Source organism: Xenopus tropicalis, chromosome 8 (assembly GCF_000004195.4).
Source record: "Xenopus tropicalis strain Nigerian chromosome 8, UCB_Xtro_10.0, whole genome shotgun sequence".
Classification (NCBI taxonomy): domain Eukaryota; kingdom Metazoa; phylum Chordata; class Amphibia; order Anura; family Pipidae; genus Xenopus; species Xenopus tropicalis.
The window spans coordinates 80,301,394-80,324,941 of record NC_030684.2 but is presented as its reverse complement, the minus strand read 5'-3'; the positions used below and the strand labels follow the sequence as shown (position 1 = coordinate 80,324,941).

Sequence of the window (23,548 nt, the reverse complement as noted above, 5' to 3'; positions counted from 1 at the left end):
TCCCCGAACTAACATCCCACCGGCGAAAATGTAAGTCGCCGGTGGGATGTTAGTTCGGGGAGATTAGTTGCCCGTGACAAGGGAGATTTGTCGCTGGCGACTAATCTCTCCGTGTGCCAGAGCCCTTAAACCCTGTAACTATATTGAGCTGGTGTTTAGCTATAACAACAATTTAAACAATTTCTGACACCTTTAAACCTTTACTTTCCCTATGTAATATATATCATGTATATTTTGTATTCATGTATATTTTGTATCATTATACCGTGGTTGTGTTCATAATAATCTCAGGATCATCTCGGTCATCTGGCACTACGTCTTTCATAAGACGAGGCATGGTTGGGACCACTGGTGGAGGAGAGATGAAGGCTGGTTTCCTAGCTTTAAAAAGGAACCTAAGACACATTGACAGAAAAGAGCAAATTAAATAATAAGTTATTATTTAAGTATATTTCATTAAAAATGTATTAGTGTATTAGCTTCTAATCTTTAACTCACCCTCTCTTTGTTTTGACCTTCTCAGATGCTGTGTCTTTTTCATTCTCTGGCTTTATCTGTTCTTTGGGTGGCTCCTTTGCAGTCTCTTTTTCATTAGTAGCCTCTGCCTCTTTACGACTTACAGCCTTCTTTAACATTTCAAATTCTGAGTCCATGTCCACTTCTTGAACATCATCTTCAGGAATGGTAAGGGTTCTTGTGAGAGGAGTTGCACCAGGTGTGCACTTGAAGGTCTCATGAAATTCAACAGGCATACTAAGCCTGAAAAACTGCATGTCGTTGTTGCTGTTTTGAGATCCAAAAGTTTTGTGTGTTACTTTAAGACATGGAGGGTTGTCAACTGTTCCGTCGATTCTTCCAACCTAGAGATCATAATATTGGAAAAACAATATAATAAGAATATATTACCAAGATGAATATATATTCTTGAAGATTACATGCAGTATTGGACATTATCATTCTATAATATTGCTAAAGTTTCCTGCTGGTTCAATCATCTCTTTACCTCAATGTGTGCATGGTCAGTGGGCACATTCACAAACTGAGGAAGGCTCTTGCTAAACCAGGTAGTTATATCCCTCTTCATGTTGATGGCGAATGGTTCAAATCCCTCCTGTAAGCCGCAGATAGTAAAATATCGAAGGCTGCTAACATCTTGACCAAGGTTCAGGCGACCAACTTGGGACATTCCAAGACTGCAAACTGGAATAAATCCTGTAAAAAAAAAATGAATTTGTGACCAATGGCGTAAAAAAGAAGAACAAAGATTCTAAACTGCTTGTGATTTCACTAGCTACCCCAAAAGCATGATGATAGTGACATAGATACAAAGGAACAGTGTTTATGAATGAGCTGGGAAGAATACTATTTATACAGTGCCCATTGAGAAAAAGATATTTTGCTGAATATCTTTTATTAGGTCAAAGCTTGCTAAATAAGACGACATGGTGCAATACATTAATACCCTATGTAGCATTGGCATATTTGACCCATTTATTATCCTTACTGTTCTTTAAAGGACAAAAACTTCTCTCTATTACTGACTGCTGGCATGGTGAAATACCAATGACCTAAATTCATCAATAATTCTTGTTTTTTTTTTTTTCCTTAGAGGAAACTGGTCTTAACACTGGTAATTTAATCCCTTAAAAACTAACGTTTTGAAGGGGTCTACTTTACAGTAAGGTAGAGATAAAACAAAGGGAGCTAGAGGACCTGGAATCCATGAATACAAGCTGACATGGTTCACAGCGACATGTATGCTCTTTTGAATATGAAGTCTGCCCCCCCCCCAAAAAATGGAATATAATATACACCATCCAGTGGTGGATGTTACTGGATCATACAGCAAATTCTATTTAGGACCCCAAACGTTGACCTATTCTTCAAAGGGTTTTAATGGGCCCTTTACAATCTGGGCCAAACTGCAACTGCAGGATCTGCTTCCTCTGTTGCTGCATCCCTGTACTCCTCCCGCTGTAATGTAATAGAGAAATGTCCCTCCAGAGGCAGGATTGTGGAGACAGAGCATAGGTATTTGACATCATATGTATGTAAGCTATTTTATGTTAAAGAAAATATCTGTAGAACATGCTATGAGGAGTTTAAGCTGCAAGTAACACAGAACTGAATGTTAGTTATGAAGCTTGCAACCCATCCCTCAAACTGCAGTGTGTTATAAAGACACAAATAGTAGGGGGCAAAAGAAAAATGAAAATATTCTATTAATGACAGAGGACAGCTCTGTTATATGTTTTCTGCTGATAACAAGTGTAGAACAGTAAAGCAAACAAAACAGCTCTGTGTAAAGTTGTATGTCAGTCTAAATGCAAAGCAAATAAATGACATGAGACAAATTGGAATATAGTTTACAATTAATTTGACATTCATGGAGTTTTACTTACCATCTCCAATCTCTATATCTTTGAAGGCCAGTTCAGACCCTGAATCACTTATTAGCATTTCTCCATTCAACGTAAACATAATATTCATCTCTGTCAGGTCGATCATACATCCAACAACATCTCCTGGCAGCCAGTTCCGGCCAAAAGGCTCACTGCCAATGTGCCATCTCTGTCCCTAAAAGGAAAAATAATAAATAGGCTAAATTACAAGTAGATAAACACCTTACAGTTGCACACTGAATTAGCCAGTTTCACAGATGAATAAGGATTTGCTACGATGCAGCAGTAATATGAATTCAGATAACTTCTATTAGAGCAAATACTTAGCAGTAAGTCGTCTGATACATGTGCACTGTATAAATGTTTTCATATTTAATACTACCTATCATTTGTGTTAATATGAGATCTACACTCTTGTTAGGATAGAATACATTTAAATGGTAGAAACTCACCCTGCAGCCATTAAATACATAAGCCAGCTCATCTGCTCCCAGCTCCACATCTGGACGAACTTCAGGCCGAACCCACCCTACTCTCATTTCTCCAGTGGTGACTGCTTCAAATTCAAAGTACCACTTTCCAGATTTCACTGCATATGATTTTTCTGCCCTGAAGATGCGCATTCTTTCTGCACGAGCCTTTATTATGCCCTGGGCAGCTTTAACAGAGCAAATAATTAAAGGTTAAAGATTAGAAATATATTTGGTGTGAAAATTCAACGTTCATGTTTTACAAATACAGTATAAATTAATACAGATACATACCAACTAATGACTACTGTTCTCTAAATTTTTGCGTGAATTCTATTGAGCCCTCACTTTAAGTTCTAGAATGATAGTTGTATAAATGTAAAATAAACCTATAGAAACATACTGCTCTCCTGGTCTGGGGGCTCGATGTTGTATCCATATCCTATAAGTGTGCGCACAGCCTCACACAAGCTGTCACGGTTGGTTTTCTTTGTTTTTTCATCAAGCAGGCTGTATGGTACAAGGCGTGGATTTCTCTTATTCTTGATATCCTGATGACAGATGTTCAATTAATAATATACTCTATTCTCTGAAAACAATCTTTTACTGTTATGAATAAATAATGACAAAAGAATGCCTGTCTGTTAAGCAGATTCATAGGTTTTTCTGAAAACTGGAGCAGTACCTGGATGATGCTATAGGTCCAACCCTGCAGGACTCTGTCCCGTGCCCATACATTGTGGCCATTTTCAGCAAGTTTGTCTACAAGTGTGTTCTGGGCAGGAGTTAACTTGACATGGGAAAGGTCCAAAGGAGCTGGCTTGTATCCATTTGACATTACGTACCTGAATGGAGGTGGAAAGGAATAGCAGGAATATGAACATTGCATTTTCCAAAATTTCTTTAATGTCTTTACTAACACATTATACACACACACACACATATGTAAGTTTACTCACGTTTTAGGAAGTTTAATCTTCTTCAAGTTTTCTTCTGCTTTTTCATCTGCCATTCCCACATGGCAACCAAGGGCAAGAAGAGTTCTTGAAAAAGAGAGAAGTATATCATCTGTATCGTGTTTAAGCTGAATATTTATTGCAGCATTACACATTTTTACTTCTAATTGCTTAAATAATTTAATATTCGACCTGTCCCTGTACAAAGTGCTACAGCCATTGGGTATACTTAATAATTGTAACTTTAAGACCTGGCCATTGGGGATTAAAAAGACATAACAGATAAGATAAATAGTCCATCAACAAATATAAAAAAAGATATGTTCTAACTGAATCACTTTGTGTTGCAGAAACTGACACTGAAAAATTCCAGATACCAGATGTTATAAGAAAAAAATTGTGACACACACAGCCACAGCCAGGTTCTAATACATGCATGGGATCTCTTATCTAGAAACCTGTTATCCAAAAAGCTCCAAATTATGGTAACGCTTGTAATTTTTATTAACTGCATCTTACATTCCCAAGCATACCTTCCTTGTATATTGTGAGTGATGAACACAGAAAATGCTTGCTAGTGGACACTCACATTCTGTCTATTTTCCAACCAATTTGTATGCATTACTGGAAGGTACTTCTACCACTACGTAAATAGATTTATGTATTATCTGTCATTTATATAGTGCTGACACATTTAGGCAGTGCTTTTCAGAGATTTTATATCATTCAAATCAGTCCCTGCCCCAGTGTGGTAGTTCCTACCACATTCACAAACACACACACATATACTATGGGCAATTTTATTAAAAGCAAATGAAATCTGCCTGTATGTTTTTGGAGTTTGGGATGTTTTAGCACCAGCAGGAAACCCACAGAGACACAGGGAAAGCATACAAACTCCTTGCAGCTAATGCCCAGGATTGAGTCAAATTCAGCAGCACTGCAAGGTAGCAGTGTTACCCACTAAACCACCATGCTGCTGATGGGCACAAATCCCATATTGTTTAATTAAGAAGGGCAAAGGGCTGCACCAATGAGTGACAAGTAAAACTCAAAGGTTGCACAGGCACATTTGCAAAAAAAAAAAACCTTGGTGCTTTGTTGCTAATATTTCCTTTCTTTATCATTTAAAGGCTTATTACTGTATTTCAAATAAAGAACCTTGACTTGAGTCTAGGAGATTTCAGCTCTAATTTAAACACTATATCAAGAATCACAGTAGTGAAACAAGGCTGCTATTTATTTATAACAGGAAGGCAAGACTTTTTTTCCCACAAATTAGATAAATAATTTTTGCCTTTAACTCAAAACTCAATGGTCATTTGATTGTTGGTTTGCCTAATTTACAAGTCATCTTTTAGCCACTATAGTGTCTTACTTGAGGGTTTCCCCAGACATCTGAAGGTTGTAATTTCGCTCAGGTTCTGGAAGGTTGTGGAAATCTAGGAGACATGGGTGCAATCTCTTGTTATCATCCCTGACCTGTAAAAAAAAAAAAAAAAATGTAGCAAAGAATGGTGTATCATGGACACATCACTGCTTTTTCTATACTGCTAGGTGTATGCCACACAGGGGTGTTTCTCAACCTGCAAACGCAGGCCAAGAAACAGCCCCTCCACTGCTATATGCAGTTTTCTGTGTCTAGACCCAGAGCTGCTGCTTTGGCCCTGGTACAGGCACACAGAATGTATTTTGGTGCCCATTTTTTCTGCACAGTGGCTCTGTGTGCAAACGCAAATAAGCTGATGCCCATGGATTGGCTGTTTCTTGGCCTGTGTAAATCAAGCCTATGTGACATTAGCATCTGGCTATGTCATTATCCATTTTGGATATGATTTTTCGTACAAAATTAAAGAAAACAAAAACGTTATCTGCAAAAAAGTCTGTAGATTCTTGTAAAAGCATAAAAGTAAATTTATTGACTCCCAGTCAAACTGGTGTTTTGTGCATGAATAGGGGACGGAAAGCACCACTGGGGTAGAGACTGGGTAAATGATGCATGTTTTCTGTAAAGAACAACATGTTGGCAACATATAATTAAAATGGTAATACTTACAGTCCCATAAGTCCATCCCTGTTCTATTCTGGTAAGAGCCCACAATTCGTGGATGTTTTCTGCTAACTTTTCACGAATACGCTCAAGATGAGGAGGAAGGACAATCTATTGAAGGGAGCAGATAAGGCAGGAAGATATACAAGTACAACATTTAAACACTTTGTAAAATCTCTGTAAAGCACTAGAGAGTAAGTAGGTGTTATATACAGTATAAAAGGAATAATAATTACAGATTGAGACAGCTCTTCTGATTCTGTATTCTGATTATACAAGTATTGCTAGTACTTATTAACAAGTTGCCAGCACTTCCTTGCAAAACCCTGGATGTTGTTATTTAAAACCATCACTGTCCTACAGCAGTGACCCAATTTAAATAATCTCTTCTTCATAAAAAGTGGCAGCTGCAAACAGAGCAGTACAGAATTCAGAGCTGAACAAAAAACTTCAGTTTGTTGTTTTTCAGACAATGGGAGGATCAGACATTTTCTTCTCTGCCTTTGTATTCTGATGTTAAATCACCCTTTACCTGCACAGTGTCCACAGGGCATGGCACAAAAGAAGTATGGGAGAGGGACTTGGTGGGTCCCAAAAGGTTCCGGATGTTCTCAAAATCATGTTTGTATTCTTTGATAGGTTCAATGCGCATCCTGTCCCTGGGCAGCAGAGCTTCATACACAGGAGCATAACCAGGAGGGGGCAAAAACTTGAAATCACCATGCCGGCCACCCAAAAGAAAACGAATGCTGCAGACAAGGTAATGCTTATTTGTAATGGCTATACATATTTACAAAAATGGTAAAATATTCCAAATAAAATTATGTAATTACCTTTTAGAATCATATGGAGATAAGAATTTGAAAACACCCCATGCATTTTAAGGTACAATGTTTGCCCAGGTACAGTAACTCATGGCAACCAATAAAGCTGCTTGCTATTAAACATGTAGCCAGAAAATTCAACCAGTTGATTGCCTACTAATGATGTTTAGATCAGCAGCAAACTTCACACCTTTAATTATACTTTCTAAATATTTTGTCAAAATCTATTTTAGAATCCTGTAAAATAAACATTACTCAAATATGGAACACTATTTTTTAGGACTTACTTAATGCCAGCTGAAAAGCTGACCACAGGGAAGAAGAGGCCATCTAAGTTGAAGTTTTCAAACATTCCTTGCACAGGATGACCATTAAAACGAAAAGAAATACTGGGAACTGTTAGATCCAGGCAACAACTAACTACATCATCAGCTGCCAGCAAGTGTTGGTTGTGAGATGTCACAGGTCGGCAGACTCTACCTATTAAAGGAATGCAAGGGTATAAACATTTCATAGCAGACAGGGATCATTTACTAACACTGGATGAATTTGCCTCTTTGCAGTAACATCTGGCAACCAATCAGTGAAGCTTTCATAAGCGAGCTGCAAGTAAAACATTGAAAGCCATGGGTTGCCATGGGTTACCGCACAAGTGCAAATATGTCCAGTGTTAGAAAAGAGCAATAATAACAAGTTACACCATCAATTCTCTTAAAGCATTACAAGCACTGGCATGAAATGTAATATCTCTGCAAATATTTTACGCATTCCTGCCATTCTTTTTTATACTCTAAAGAAGGTGCAAGTAATTCTGTACAAAAATATGCTAATATATATATACTATTTACAAAATATCTTACCTGACCAGAGATGTAGTCCATCAAACCCAAATGAGTACAAGTCATCACCTACTCCATTGGCTCCCCAGCCTTCTCCGGCTCCAGGGTAAGGGCTATAACCTTCAGTCATTGCCCAACCAACTCTTAGGTGAGTAGCCTCTGCAGTAACAAATGGTTCCACATGGTCCACAACCATCTCATAGTACCACTTTTTGTATTGTGTGGACCCTTCACAGGTTCCAAGAAATACATTGGGTCTCATACTGAAAAAAAAAAATATTTGTTAAGCACATATCAGTATAGATATATCATTTTTTTTGTGGGAGATTTTTATTAGAAGATTTTGGTAGAACAAACCTTGTGACATAGTTTACAAGCCTGGTCTGAAGAAGAAGGTCTCTACGGGGAAGAAGGTTCTCTGTGATTAAGTTCTGATTTGATCTGACAGCAACACCATTGCACACACACAGAGAACATAGAACATCTAGCACCTGAAACAGAAGACAGCTGTTTTTCTTTTTCTTTTCCAGAAATTTAAACATTGATAAAACATTGGACAGATACAAACAAATAGGTTTAATCCTTGTTTTGTACCTTGTGGTTTCTCCCATGTTTATCCAGTAGTGAAATTATAGACTTAATATGATTTTCTTTAATAATGTTCAAAACTTCAGGACTTTCAATCAATACACAATACAACACCTCCAAAATCCCTGCATAGGAAACAGAAGAAAGCTATTAAGATCATAAGGTTTATTTATTATCAGTGTCCCATTAATGACAAATTAGGTGTGTTTGTCACTAAGTAAATCTGGTGTCCTGGTTATAAACACACCAGGGCTACTCACCTGAGGAGGCTTCCAGTCTGTCAAGTTTACTGACCACCCAATCCAGGTTACTTGAGAAAAGAGCACAGTTGGAGCGGTTCCCCCTTATAAGTGCAGCTGTGTGACATTGATAATTATTAGAGTGAAAAATTATCCCTTCAAAATTTAGAACTGTCTCTCAAATCACACATTTAATAGTGACTTGACTACATTTATTTTTGCATCAATCAAAATGATACTGCACATTTAATATTTTGTTAGTAAAGCAAGAACATCTAACAAAACATTTCTTATACCAACAGGGACTTCCCTATATCCTAGTACTATAATCTACATGAAGAAGAGATCAAGTTTATGAAATTATAATTTTGGCTGTGGTTACAACAAATATGTTGATTGATCTGCTACAAGCAACAGAGCAAATACCTAGAAGCTCATAGAGCAAGTTGACAATCTCCTTCCAGGATTCTGCAGCCTCCTCTCCAGCAAATTCTGAAAAATGTGCAGCTGTACTGTAAACATTTAGCCGGTCTATGCAGTCCAAGACCAAAGAAATAATACCCTGATGAGAGAACAAAGGGGAAAAAAAGTGATGGAGACAAGCAGAGGATCTAAAAATTGCTAATAATGTAACAGAGCAACAGAGAGTTGCTTCCCTAATATATTTCCCTAATATATATATATATATATATATATATATATATTGAGAGGAAACTTCCGCAACTTCAGCAAATCGCCGTGCCATGTATGCCATCCCACCGGCGATTTATATTGAGCTCAAAAATTAATATTCATGAAATATATTAGGGAAGACAGACTGTCAGAAGGGCAGACATATATACAAGCAGCAAAGGACAGATAAATATTGGTATCTTGGGGAGCAGCTGCGCATCAAACTAGGAAGCTACGTCTTAAACAAATATGCTTTCAGAGAATTAGGAAGCTACAAAAGAAACTATTTGCTACTTTTTAGTGTGCTTAGGGCTGTGACAGATGGGGAGATTAGTTGCCGACTAATCTCCCTAAAATGCCACCCCACCGGCGAGAATGTAAATCGCCGGTGGGATGGTATACACGGCGCAGCGATTTGCGGAAGTTGCCTTGAAAGTTGTAAGCCATGTTGCTAACAATTCATTCTCATTAATAGAGGCATAACTGGCACACTGTCTGTCTTTAGCCTCAGTTAGGTCCTTACCTACATGAAGAAGATATATGGGGTTTTCTTCTAATTTCTAAAAAGAGCAGCTGTACTGTAAATCTCCCTAAAATGCCACCCTACCGGCGAGAATGTAAATCGCCGGTGGGATGGTATACACGGCGCAGCGATTTGCGGAAGTTGCCTTGAAAGTTGTAAGCCATGTTGCTAACAATTCATTCTCATTAATAGAGGCATAACTGGTACACTGTCTGTCTTTAGCCTCAGTTAGGTCCTTACCTACATGAAGAAGATATATGGGGTTTTCTTCTAATTTCTAAAAAGAGCCTGTATTTTATTTTCAGTGGTTACCTGTATATTCTTTTTCTCCACCTATTGGTTTTTAAAAACTCACTCAAAGGAGAAGAATGTCAATGCCCAGGATGGGAGAAAGTAATTTTTAAGGAACTCTGCAGTGACTTTGCCTGAGGGCCAGTATTTAGAATTCCGTAATGAATTATTTTTCCTTTGTCTTGAATTTAATTAATGAACAACCCCTGGGGTGAACAGGGTGGCAATATCCAAGTAACAGTTGAATTCATAATCTTTAAATACTGTAGCTGCTATCATCTGAAACAAATTGTAAATTGGTAAATCCAATGCAAATTATATTGTGTCCTTACATTTTCTAGTCATTTTTTTTAATGACAAAGAAAATATGAAACATTTCAGGATTTTGTTAGGTTTGCATGAGAAAGCTACAGGGGAAGGTTATGGAAAAAGCACATTGCATAATCTACTACCTCCTCTTGAAAAAGATTCTGACGATTTTTTAAGGATCGAAGTTTGGTCTGTTTTTCCTCATGTTGAAGTTCATCCTCTGGATGCTGAAAGTAGCCAATCAAGTCTTGTAGTGTCAGGATTACCATGTCAATAGGCAATGTGACAGGTTTTGAAGGTTTATTTTTTCCACTGAGACTGTCGAGTCCTCTGAAAATTAGACAGACAGCTATCAGTGAATGTGGATCAGTTGTAGTTGATGGTGTCCTAGTTACTGGTATGAGGTGAACACACTCAACAATAATCAAGCATTTATATTCCTTTTTTATTCTATTCAATATCGAACCCTGCTTTTCCTCTTTCTTACTGTGAGGCGGCTTTGGGACACACAATTCAAACCAATATTGCTGTTTTCTCTGCTTCACTACACATGTCATTTTTTTTGGTTAAAGTCTTGAGACTTGCATTCATATTTTATAATTACTGCCTGATTCATAGCAATATGAGAAGAATGTATTTTTGTTGAAGGTAACTGGTTAAAATTGTTTAGTTTGTAGATCACCACAAAGATCACTTACTTGATGAAAAGGTTGAAAAGCCCAGATGTACTATATATCATTCTTGATGCCTGAGACTCTTCTCTCTGGGAGCGTGAAAGGCACAGAGCATCATCCATATGTCCCTCCTGGTGCAAAATGGCCTAAGAGAGGTAAAAATGAAAGGTGTGTGACAATCTGCTTATAGAAGATAGACACTTTAAGCATATTTTATTAAGTAGTAAAAATGTTAGATGCCTTGGAGACATTTAAGTTGTGGTTTACCTTTCGCTTTAGAGGCCCCAGACGGACAACTTTGGCATCTAATGCACCATAGGTCAGCCAAAGGCCGCTGCTAACATGTTGAACAAAACACATAGACTCGCCATACTTGATCTCAGCAATTCCCATCCCTTCTACATCTCTCTTAGGGGCAACATCCAACTTTTCCTACAGATGTAGAAAGCAGAAGGTTAAATGTGTATTATGAGTAAATATCTTTTTTGTAAACAATAGATATTTAAAATATATATACAAAATATAATAATTTTTATAAAGAAAAAGGAATGAGAACCAGAAAAAGTGAATTGCATGTACCTAAAAACTCGGGTTATATCTGAATCCGAACCTTACCTTATTTACACTTCACCGACATTGTCACTTCTGTGACACCAAACTGCCAAATGATGCTTTTTCTTTGTTAAAGCAATCGTCAAAAACATTTGTGTAAACATTTAGATCTTTTGACTCTACTCTCTATCTTTAAATTCACAACTAGGCTTTAGTTCAACACTGCTTAAGTCTTATTGCTTCTTTCTTTTCTTCTGGCACCCCCTACCAAAAACCAATTCATGCATCCTTCTCCATTCTTCTGTAAACAGTACCACAGTACCACAGTTCTCTCCATCTTACAATCCCTTATCCTTTAATGCTGTTATAGTTGCAATGTTCTCTAAATGCAACCATAACATTGTTGTTGAGATACATAAACATTCTTATTTTAAGGACATATTTTATCTAATTACAATAAATTTATTTCAGAAAATATCTGATTCACATATCCCAGCAGAAATAACAAAAGTAAAGTATTATACCTATATAGTCATAGTGCAAGTGTCATTGCAAAATATGTCTTAAGAACAGATATATATATATATATATAAGTCTTAAGAACAGAGATGTATAGCTATTTAAAGAGAAGAGGTAAACAGGATTTTAAAAGAGTAAAGTAAATAGACTGTAGAGAGGGTAGAGGGGTCATTTTGTTCACTGAGAAAAATTATATATGGTGGAATTTATGTTTATTTATGCATCATTGCAAACAATAGTATATATTATGGGTTAAAACTGGGTGATCTTTCAGTACAAGTGCACAGTCCCACTCACCTTAGATGCCCTGAAGCAGAAGGCAGTGGCTTTTGTATTGGCCCTTTCTGCATCTAACACCACCAATCCCTTCTCATCATCCCGCGCCAAGTATCTTCCTGTGGTAACATGGCGCACACGGAAGGACTGCCCCCATTTCATGTGACTTCCACTCCAGCTGTAAATATGCCCAAGAACAAGAAAATATGCAACAAAACTTCACCACTTATTTTCTTTCTAGATATGATTTTTGGCTAGAAAGGATCATCTGTAATTTGTGAGCTACGTTTTGTTTGTGGAAAGCTGTAGGAGATGCCCCCACACAACTGTCTATTTAGGGTAATACTGAGTTAAGCTGCCTTTAGCTTTCAGAACAACTTTAATCATTCTTAGTATATTATTATTTGTTTTTAACATTCTCTAGAAGTATATTAGTTTGTCCTCATTACAGAATTCATAACTTCTCATGTTTAGATTTGTAGATCTATGTGGAAGTATGTTCAGCATCATCTTGGCTCTTTAGCTGAGAACAAGCAGTGTGGGTTGAATGCTTATTATTGTTTTCTATAGTGTATGTAAGAAAAAGATCAGACCCATGTGATATGACTTTTTTTAGAATTTGAGATCATGCTTTGTTATGCTGCTATGCATTTTTGTACATTGGCTTTGGCTGTGAGTGGTTTGCATATGTAAATCCCACTCATAGCTAACAGTTTATAGGGCAGCGCCATTAAGGTGAAGATTAAGTATTTTATAATCCAGTTATCCTATGATCAAGATTTAATCAAGATTTTGGCACTTTCAGTTTTTTAGCTATTGTTCTTTAGATATCTTTTTCCCAGGAATTAAATAAAGATGAAACATTCCTGTAAAATTATTTTTTATGACATGGAAATGTGGTGAACAGCACATCTGGCAAGATACTAAAGCATAATGTAACAAGGCAAATCAAAAGTCCAAAAGGACATTGCGAGAGTTGAGAGTGGAACCTTCTTTACACTAAGGTACACTTCAGAAACCCAAATGTCCCACACAAATACCTTATCCTTAGAGGTTCAAGGCGCCATAAAGAACGTGCATGGGAACAAACAGCTCCTCCTTCATAATGTGGAATCCTATAGTAGAAGAGGAAACAAAATAAATGGTCATTTTTTCAGTTTGGTTGCTTTTGCTAATAGCCTTCCTACAAATGTAATATTGACTAAATCAGTAAAGGTATTCAGTTATGCATGGGACTGATACCAATTTCCAAGAACTAAAATGTAAAATTAAGCATCTAATCAGATGGTTTGATGTTCTATCTGGATCTTTTCTACAGTCAAACTGTGTTTTACTAAGTGTTGATCTTACCTGCGCTGTTCCTCTCCTTGGTCAGTTGATGCAATTGTCAGGCATTCATCCATATGTCCATGAAACAAACGCAGGACATGTCCACCAGTCACATAACCTAGTGAAACTCTCACAGTTACACAATGCATTTTTAAGAACATCAGTTGCATATATACTGTATTTAAAAGATTATGTTGCCTACCTTCTGCTAGCTCACAACCAGATGTAATTGGGTTCATATTCCACAAGGTCTGCATGAAGGAAGCATCCACCTGAAGTTCACCGCTTGCTGTGGAAAGGTGCTGGGAAAGGTAGTAAAATTAAGATGATTTGGGAAGTAAATAACAAGGATAATTCAAGCTCTGATTCTCTAGCATTTCAAAAACAGCAGCTGTAACATAACAGGACGCTATCACTATCCCCTTACCCTCTGGCAGTTTTAATCATTTTTCCTCCCACACCCCAAAAACATATAATAGGTTAATTGCTTCCTAATTAAAAAAAATTGCCCATAGCGAATGTGATGGGGACTTTAGATTGTAAGCTCTAGTGTGAAAGCAATTGATATGGATGATGTATAATCTCGGCAAAGTGCTAAATATATGTGTTGTTGCTAAATAAGTAACAGATAATAACAATAAAATAATAATAAAATAAGGGACAAATTCATAAAGAGGAAATAAGTATGCATCAATGGAAAAAAAAAATGGCACCAAGTTGTTTGCCCAATTAGATTACTGTTATTATAAACACACCAGGAACATACCAAATATCTCTCTGAAGAAACACTGACAAGGATCAGGTCATCTCCAACCCGAACCTTCTCTCCTTCAGAGCGCTGCTTTGATGCTGGATGAATAGTCCACCAACATGCCTCTCCTGATTTGAAAGAACACACACACAAATATTAGCTTAGCATAACATCTACTTTAGCCAGTGTACTTTATAAGCCAATGTGCTATGTGCAAAGGACTATCACAGGCATGACTGAAGAAAAGTCAACCAGATATAAAATCAAGACATTAAGGTCAAATGGCAAATACACTTGTTCAGCATTTAGTACCAGTAGAATCTTCTTGTAATCCAACATCAAATGCCAATTTATCTGTCAAAGATCGAGATGTAGTGAGACAGCACAGATACTACAGAAAAAAACAGAAAACAATGTTATCTTTACTATATCTATACTAGACATAGAGGAAAATTGAGATATTCTTAAAGATGTAGCATATAAGAATTGTTTTCAGCAGTAGTACAACCTACTCTGCCACTCTGGTGCATCCATGTAATGGGAAAATTATTTTTTGCAGAAGGAGAAAGTCATTAGATATATTAAGCAATAAGGAATTCTAGACTTGCCCAAAAATATCTCAAAACATTAATATTTATGCAAATGACTAAGCGTAAAACAACAAACTAGTGTAATCTGCCTAGTTTTGTCATATAGTGAAGAATTCCAGTGTAACTGTGACCGCTGAAATTCTTTGTGTAATTGTGTACATGCCATGCCATGATATCATTAGCCCCATTAAGTCAGCATCATGGGACAAAGGTCTAAGTTATGTGTCTACCTAGACAAGGAATGAATGATGGTTGGGGAATCAACAGAACTCTATTGATAATGTGAATTACAGGTACAGTGTACGTTTTCACTTACTACTTACACGGGTGCTTATAGTCCAGACAGTGATGTATTCCCTCAGCTACATAAATACTAAATTGCAACGATAGTAACAAATTTTGTACATTACTATCATATTACTGGAGTACCATCTGGTACTGGTTAACCCCTTGATAGTTTCGGTCTAACCATTCCCAGCAAGGATTTCTCCTACAGTCATCTGGTAGTTACCATATAGGCATCTTTTAAAAGCCCTGATTTTTTTATCTTAGTCTTTTCATATTCAATTCAGTATTACATGGGAGGGGATTCCTATTCTTTTGTCACTAGCCTTGTGAGTTGTATTTACTGTATTCAGTTATTTTACTTCTTATGCATCTTTTAGTTTATTTATAATAAAAGTTATGTTTAAGGGTATTTTTTTATCCTTCTTTTTACAATATGAGGAGGTGCTGTTTAGGGTCTCTGATTTGAAAACTCCAACAAGTATTATTACTGCATAATTTGACCTTGTACACCATTTACTAGTTTTTCATGTTTAGGAAATTGAATGGAAGGTGAATATATTTTGTGATTTACAGTAGTAGGCACAGCAGGTGCAAGATCATTTATGTGCAACTGATTTGTACATGACATTGTAATGCACTGACCCATCTTAAATAACTTTGGAGAACGAATAAAAACATTTATAAATAAAAGTTTGCAAATAAACACTATAAAAAGCCAAAATTAGGCCTATCCGAGTATTTTGTTACTCACCATGTCACTGTGACAATGGCGCAGGAGAATAGCATGGCCATAGAGCAGTGTTCGATGTCCTCCACCTTGAGATGACTAAAGGATTAATGAAGGCAGAAAATGTTATACATTTCTTTCATAACTCCCAACAACTGCACATGCACAGTCTGTGCCACCACTTTAACCCCCCACAGCCATTTCCTACCACCATTTCACAGTCAGAGTATATCTCCCACCAAAGTAACAAAGTTAACAAATAATACAGTACATGTTATTGGCAGTAAGCTTTTCAGTGCTCTATGCTACTCTCCTCACACAGGAAGCCACTCTGTCCTTTTGCCAGACTCTTTTGCGCCACTTTTTTTATAGAAGGAATAAAAAACTGATCACTGATAAAAAGATCTGATCGGTAACAGAGTGTTACATTTTCTGCAATGCCTATCCTCTCCCCTCTCTGCTGCTGTACCAGCAGGTAGAATAAGAGCAGGAGTATCAATGAGCATTAGCTTACTACCCATAGCAAGTACATCATTATTAGGATTATCTCCCTGTATAATGTCCATCCAAACAAAAATATTACATGCATCTTTAAACTATTTAAAAATGAATACATTTTGCATATAACGTGTCTATCTTCTGAATTTAGAAAGTTCAAATGGAGGTTAACAAGATGGATGCAGGCCTCCAAAGAATTGTAATAGGTCCGTCTGCCCAAGGGCTTCATACACTATAGGCTTATGTATGTGAAATCATTTTAATCCTATCAGTCCTGTGAATGTGCTGTTTTGAATAAATCGGCCTGCTTTTGAAAAAAGTTGTCCAATACATTTTTACAGTTTGGCCAATACAATTTATATACAGTTAAATGGAGCAATCCTCATTGTTTCAAACAGAAGAAGGAAATGTGTTGGAGGATTCTTGTGACATTAATCATTTTTTACATGACTGCTTCTTATATCATTTATGATATTCTAATACAATTTGGTTTACCAGTATATCTTTTTGGCTTTTTTATTTTTAACAAGAAACAATGATGTTTACTTCATTTCTCCATCTACCTATCCACCCATCCAGAACCATTCAGTGGTGTATTATTGTATTTTTTAACTCCCATTTATTAGTCACCCACCCTCCCCCCAACTTCTCCCACCCAAGAAACTTGATGATATCCATGTTCCATTTCCATGTTCCTCAGGCCACCTGTTAGAAGGGAGACTGGATTTGTACCATGCAATGAGAGAAGGGAAGAAAGGAACCAATATATTTAGAAATTAAATCAAAAGAGGAAAGAAGTTATGTTTGTAAGATGAAAGGTGAAGAGATGAAGACTTCTGCACACAGGCTGCAAAACAAGAAGATGAGCAGAAGTAGGGACTGGGAGACTCTCACTGCTGGAAACCACATGCTTCAATAAAATACAGATAAAGTTACTCAAATGTATAATCTAATTAAACCTTAGAAAATGTAAGAATTACAATTAGCCTAGGTTCTAACCATTCCAGAATAAAATGTATTTAACTTTTAGGATTTTTTTATTGAGAGCATAAATTTAGCAATGCCGCAAGGATGTATTGGAGTACTTAGTATATGGAATGTCATTTTGTCTTCTTGTCATGCTAGTGGAAGAAAAATAGGAAGGGCTATATTTCTAACTAGAAAGGTAAAATATTTCTTTGCTGCCAGATATTGTGCCCCATTATCTTGGCATGTGAGAGCAGAATTGGGGACATCTCATCCGCATATCTCCTGACTGTACCGTTAATAAGGCACTCTGGGCCCAGAATTTGTATGCTCATAAGGCTGTACGCAGCAGGAAATCAGTGCCGACAGAGGCTCTAGGCAGACTGCTGTCAGTGTTAGTATGGATTGCCTAACCTAGAGAGTGGATTGTGACAGCCCTCAGCTCTGGTAGGGGCAAGCATTTTATAACCAACAGGTGCTCTTTACTTTACTAAAAGGGGTAGATATAACATAAGGGTTGTTTCTTTGCAGTGAAATATCAGCTTCCAGTTAAAATGCTTTTATAGCTGGCACAGTATAATGACTGGGAGACCAAAGTGTTTTCTTATATTTTATACCATAGGGCATATTTACAACTACAAGGGCAGTTGCAAATGAATTGCATACATTTTGGCAAATTGAATGCAATTGCATCAGACGCAAAGCCCCCTTGGAACTGTAATGACACTAGAATTTTGGGGGGAAAATGTTGATTGCATTCGAAATTTGAAACTTTCCTTACTGCACTTGTTAACATAAATGCCTTTCTGTCCTTAGTTCTATTTTTAGAAATCACTGCCATGTTGCTGGTATAATACTTTTTTTTCTATAATAAAGAATATCGAAATAAGAAATACAAAAATGCCAGCTGTATACATAACTGAGAATTGCGTAGTAAAGTATTTTTTATTTTTTATTAACATTTATTTATACATACAATAAGTATGTTGAATTAGTGATATTTATATGAGATGAGTATAGCTCATCATCTTGCACAGCTACTTTTAAGATGTGATAGTGGTTAGTCTATTTCCAGAGAGAGATGTAGCCAACACAGCTGAAACACGAGCTTGGAAAAATGAGAGCAATGTTCACAGCAAGATCTCTTGGAAGCATCTACTCCCCACTCATTCCTAGATTCATTGTATCTTTGGGAGGAAACAGCAAGGATACAATTTATCCCTAGGAAAAGCAATAAATTATAGTACTGTGATGAAAATTTGGTCACAAGTTAGCTAATTCTAGTGATCTTCAAACTGTTAAGAGGAAAACGGGGTTCCAGCAGTCAGAGGAAAAGGATGGCATTGCTTGGGAAAAAGGAATTACAGGAGGGAACAGAGCAAGGCCACAAAACATACCCATTTATCCAAATTGGGTGCCTAGCACAAGGACAGAAAGAGAAAGCCAAAACAAAACACATAAGTTATATCATTGAGACATCAAGAGAGACAGGGCTACTGTAATCCGATACTAATCTAAATATTTTTTGTTTCCAAGACTCTTACTCAGCTTGAACAATTTAGAGAAATGCTAGTTTCATGTTGGGTAAAAATCTACAGGAGTGTCCGGGGTCAAGCGGGAGTCTTTTTTGTTTTGCAAGGCCCACCATGCAAACAAAATGATTCTCCCCTGGCACTTTCTCCTCCCCCCTCTGCATTTATGTGCACGTATGAGCAACAGTGGTTCATTTTTCCCTCTTCCTTAATTACACCACTTGGTCAGGTCCGCCCGGTGGAAAAGGGGTGATCCAGGCAGGAGAGCGGGCCCGGGTCAGTGGGGCCCATGAAGGCCAGGGCCCATCATAATTTTTCCCGGTGGCCTGCCGGCCTAGTTGAACACAATCTAGAAAAATTCATGTTAATTGCATGGCTTCCAGAGCAACGATGCAGGTTCTTCCCAATTGACAACACTCAAATAGTGGTGGCCCTGCCCTTTAACCAGCTAAGTGTGGAGAAAGAATAAGACTGAAACAACTTTATTTCAACACAGAACTACAACTGGGTCTAGTATATAAAAGGGTCAGTCAAGAATGCATAAGCAGGGGCTTCTGACAAGTTTCTTATCTTTTGGCAAGTGACACAAAACTGTCTTTAAACTGGGAGATGGCACTCTACACTTTCTGTCATTACACTGTGTATATTGCAAATAATTAATTCTAGCAGTTAAAATTTTACTCTTGTACCAAGAAATTATTTTTATTTAAGTGTTACTATTGGTGTGTAGGCATCCATCTCAGTGCATTGTATCTGATTCTGAGCTTTTACCAAGAGCCAAAACTTTCAGATAAGATATTGTTTCTCCTACTCTGTGTAACTGGAGGAGTCATGGCTGAACTTGGGTGTTTTACTGTTGAGTGCTATGTTCATATCTATCACTACATGGGACATAGGAGCATTTTTAGCAATGCAGGTGTCTGGGAGCTGTTAACTAGTTACAGCTAGCTTATAGGCTGCTGGGGGGGAGGTGGGTGACATGACTCCAACTTGCAGCACAGTAATAAAGAAAGACTGACGTTTTTAGAGCACATGTCACATGGCTGAGGGCACCTGGTTAACTAAGAATATGTCACATGTCAGATTTCAAAATTAAATACAAAAAAAATCTATTTGCTATTTGAAAACAATGGATGTCAATGGAGGATTCTGTTGGAGAAGCGCTATTACCTAATGCATTTTGTAAATTTAAATAGATTCTGTGACAGAATCTATTTAAGGGTACAAAGGATTGTTTATAAGATAAAGAAATCTGCCTGCTGGAGTAGAAAAAAAATAATATGTGCAGCCCTATTAATATTAGTTCTGATGTAGAACAGCCTTGTTGATTCCTATCGTAAATTCTTAGAATGAGGCATAAACTATCATAATAATTAAAATGCTAAGTAGCCAAAATACAAAGTAACTCTTAGCACAAAAGACAAACAACTTACTGAATCAATGTGGCAACATGAGTATGACAGTAAGCCATTGCAACACTAATGACAAACTCATAGCATGAGCAGAACACATTTTGGACAATATAACTGCTGCGTATAAAACATATGGATATATGGCTGATTAGACTGTTATTTCAGAATTCTCACCTCATTGCCCATCTCCACAGTGTTTGCCAACATCTCCTGCAATGCTCGCACAGAAAGAGACTGCTCCAAAATAAAGCAGCAGATAGCAAGGTCTGGAGGCACATTCTGGAAAAGAGAAAAAAAAGTGAGGCACAGCAGGCGGAGGGGTGAATGTACATAACTGACAAAGAAATAGATGAGAAAGGGGGAACTCAAAGAAGGAAACAGTAAGCCAGACACATCCAGATATGTCAGCTTAGCAGATGTATCTTTCTTACCTGGGCATTGGATGTAGATTCCAAGAAACAGAGGCGGTTCCCAAAGCCCTCTGCCCCCATGCACATCTTGATTTGTTCCTTCCGGATAGTAGCACTGCATTGCAGGACCACCACATCTTCCTGCATGAATTGTGTAGAACATCAAAAGAGGAGAGACAAATAAGGGAAGATATGAGTATGAGTATGAAAAGAATGCCAAAGACAATAACAAGAAGGAAGCAGAACATAAGTTATTACTGCTATTGCCACTTTCAGGTATTCAGGTACCTTTTAAATGTTTATGTACAACAGATCCAGCATCATAACAAGACTCTGTGTCTTGAATGTAAGTCTGTATAAGTTATAGTTTTCTTGTTTTTATAATAAACTGCCATGACTGGGATGACACATTGCACTGATTCTAAATTAGTTTTCTAAACAGAGTACTATCTCCAATAAGATAAAAAAAGGGGCACCCCATGCCCCTTGTTCCATTGGCCTTAGATTGTAAGGTCCCTTTGGCCATTTACTGGTGTAAAGAAGGAGGAGAAAAAAACACATTCATTCAGGAACTACACAGAGTAAAAAATAAAGACCAGCTCCTAATTGTCTTAGAACACAATTTAAATAATAATCATAAATATATAAATCTGTAATTACAGAGAACTATTCCCACAAGGTACTGCAATAATTTCATAAATATTCAAAGCATGTTCTGTTAAAGAAAACAATGAGATATTGAGAAAAAAGAAGTACAGGTATGTGACCTGTTATCCAGAATGCTCGGGACCTGGGGTTCTCCAGATAAGGGATCTTTCCGTAATTTGGATCTCCATACCTTACGTCTGATAAAAATCATTTAAGTATTGAATAAACCCAATAGGATTGTTTTGCCTCTAATAAGGATTAATTATATCTTAGTTGCGATCAAGTACAAGGTACTGTTCTGCATTTGCAGAAAATAGAATTATTTGCTTATAATGGAGATGGCCTTTCTGTAATTCGGAACTTTCTGGATAATGGGTTTCTGGATAAGGGATTCCATGCCTGTAATACATTTAATCCTTTATGTGGGTGATGCAATGATGGTTTTATACTGTAGACTGTATGATAACTTAAATCAGATTTAAATTACCTCTGCTTATTAAAGGGGTGGTTCACCTTAAAGATACCTTTTAGTATGTTATTGAATGTACTATTCCTAGCAACTTTGCAATTGGTCTTCATTTATTTTTTATAGTTATTGAATTATTTGCCATCTTTTCAGCTTTCACGTGGCCAAAAAAAATAGCCAAAAAACAATACAAATACAATTTTATTTTTCTTGTTAATTTTATTCCTCATTTTTCTATTTAGTCCCTCTTTCTATTCCAGTCTCTCATTCACACCACTGCCTGGTTGCTAAGGTAAACAAGACCCTAGCAACCAGATAGAGGCTGAAATTCCAAATGTGAGAGCTGCTAATCAAAAAGCCAAATAACTGAAAAACTACAAAAAAATAAAAAATGAAACCCAGTTGCAATTTTTCTCATAATAGCAATGTCTACATCATATAGAAAGTTAAGGTGAGCAACCCCTTTAACAAGACTTGTTATTTATTATGTTCTAGGCACATAATAAATTTGAGCCTTGAGTCTATGGGGCCCATTTACTTACTCACGAACCGGCCGAATGCGTCCGATTGCGTTTTTTTCGTAATGATCGGTATTTGGTGATTTTTTCGGAGCGTTAAAACTTGCGCAAAAAGTCGCGCCTTTTTCGTAGCCATTCCGAAAGTTGCGCAAAATGTTGCAATTTTTTCGTAGCGTTCGGATTCATTCAAGCTTCAGTATGGTGACTTTTCTTGGGCCAGGTTGGAGCTGCAGGGTGCCATTGAGTCCTATGGGAGGCTTCCAAAATCATGCTAAGTCTGAAAGTTTCGCCCGCCACTTACGAGCGCTCAATATGAAAAAGTCGCGACAAGATACGAGCGAATCGTAATGGCTACGAAAAACTCACGTTTTTTCGCGAAAATCGTATTGGTAACGAAAAAGTCGTGACAATTTCCGAAAAGTCGTAAAGGCGCCGAAAAAATCGCAAAAAATAAGAAAAAGTCGCAAAATGTTCGTTTTCCAATCGGAATTTTTCTAATTCGGATTCGAATTTGTGTCTTAGTAAATCAGCCCCTATATATCACATGCGCCATTTTTAAGATTCCAAACTGAAAGGAACATTTATCCACAATAAATCTGGACAACAATTGGTACCACCAACAGGGCTGATGTATAAATATATATAATACACAGTGACCTCAGCTTAGGGAGCAGGTTGTTATATTGTAGGTAGGTAGAAAGCTGAAAAATGTTAAAAGCAAAAGAAAAAAAAAAAAGATTCCACATTCCACAATGCAATTAATTACTAATTACTGTAGAAAGACTTTTGGGGGGCTTTAGTCAGGCATTCTTAGCAGTTAATGGAGCAGGGTTTTCAGGGAAGTACATATGGTTTGGGTGGATTGTGGAATGCAATGGGGCGCGGCAGGGGAACCTCAGAGGCATGACCACACGTAACATTTAGTTGCACATCATTTTTTTGTATGCAGCCTTATTCTACTAGCAAGGCCTACTGTCCCGGGCACCAAGGTGGATGGTGGGCTAATAACTGTGGCCTGGAGGGGAGGGCCAGGCCCGGATTTGAGGCGAGGCCACAAAGGCCCGGGCCTAGGGCGGCACAAACTTAAGGGCTGCATGCCGCCCCGACGCAGCAAAATTTTGAAATTTTGTTCCCATACGGAGCAATGGGGATGTTTAAACGTGCGTGCACGGGGTTGTGTTCACACATGTGGGAACACGGAGGGGTGCAGAATCAGGGCGGCCTAGGGG

The 23,548-nt window shown here is 37.4% G+C and overlaps 1 protein-coding gene across 7 annotated transcripts in view; it reads right to left on the bottom strand.

Annotated features, from left to right (window-relative positions):
* Window positions 1–23,548, bottom strand: part of ryr1 (ryanodine receptor 1 (skeletal)) — a 114,304-nt gene that overhangs the window by 72,016 nt on the left and 18,740 nt on the right. For 4 of the 7 annotated variants that reach the window (XM_002939248.3, XM_012969016.2, XM_012969018.2 and 1 more), the window contains exons 2-30: window positions 20,709–20,828; window positions 20,452–20,556; window positions 15,894–15,968; window positions 14,577–14,655; window positions 14,280–14,392; window positions 13,716–13,815; window positions 13,535–13,631; window positions 13,225–13,299; window positions 12,206–12,362; window positions 11,105–11,269; window positions 10,862–10,983; window positions 10,307–10,493; window positions 8,795–8,930; window positions 8,390–8,485; window positions 8,136–8,254; window positions 7,899–8,032; window positions 7,563–7,804; window positions 6,990–7,182; window positions 6,411–6,627; window positions 5,885–5,989; window positions 5,207–5,310; window positions 3,832–3,915; window positions 3,558–3,717; window positions 3,276–3,423; window positions 2,855–3,060; window positions 2,403–2,577; window positions 1,004–1,212; window positions 499–860; window positions 266–395 (exon numbers count right to left, since the gene is read on the bottom strand). In XM_002939248.3, coding sequence (XP_002939294.2) covers window positions 266–395; window positions 499–860; window positions 1,004–1,212; window positions 2,403–2,577; window positions 2,855–3,060; window positions 3,276–3,423; window positions 3,558–3,717; window positions 3,832–3,915; window positions 5,207–5,310; window positions 5,885–5,989; window positions 6,411–6,627; window positions 6,990–7,182; window positions 7,563–7,804; window positions 7,899–8,032; window positions 8,136–8,254; window positions 8,390–8,485; window positions 8,795–8,930; window positions 10,307–10,493; window positions 10,862–10,983; window positions 11,105–11,269; window positions 12,206–12,362; window positions 13,225–13,299; window positions 13,535–13,631; window positions 13,716–13,815; window positions 14,280–14,392; window positions 14,577–14,655; window positions 15,894–15,968; window positions 20,452–20,556; window positions 20,709–20,828 — 4,215 coding nt within the window. Of the gene's footprint in view, window positions 1–265; window positions 396–498; window positions 861–1,003; window positions 1,213–2,402; window positions 2,578–2,854; window positions 3,061–3,275; window positions 3,424–3,557; window positions 3,718–3,831; window positions 3,916–5,206; window positions 5,311–5,884; window positions 5,990–6,410; window positions 6,628–6,989; window positions 7,183–7,562; window positions 7,805–7,898; window positions 8,033–8,135; window positions 8,255–8,389; window positions 8,486–8,794; window positions 8,931–10,306; window positions 10,494–10,861; window positions 10,984–11,104; window positions 11,270–12,205; window positions 12,363–13,224; window positions 13,300–13,534; window positions 13,632–13,715; window positions 13,816–14,279; window positions 14,393–14,576; window positions 14,656–15,893; window positions 15,969–18,730; window positions 18,752–20,451; window positions 20,557–20,708; window positions 20,829–23,548 lie in introns of all 7 variants that reach the window. The other 3 variants (XM_004917103.2, XM_004917106.2, XM_012969015.2) reach the window with 1 other exon arrangement.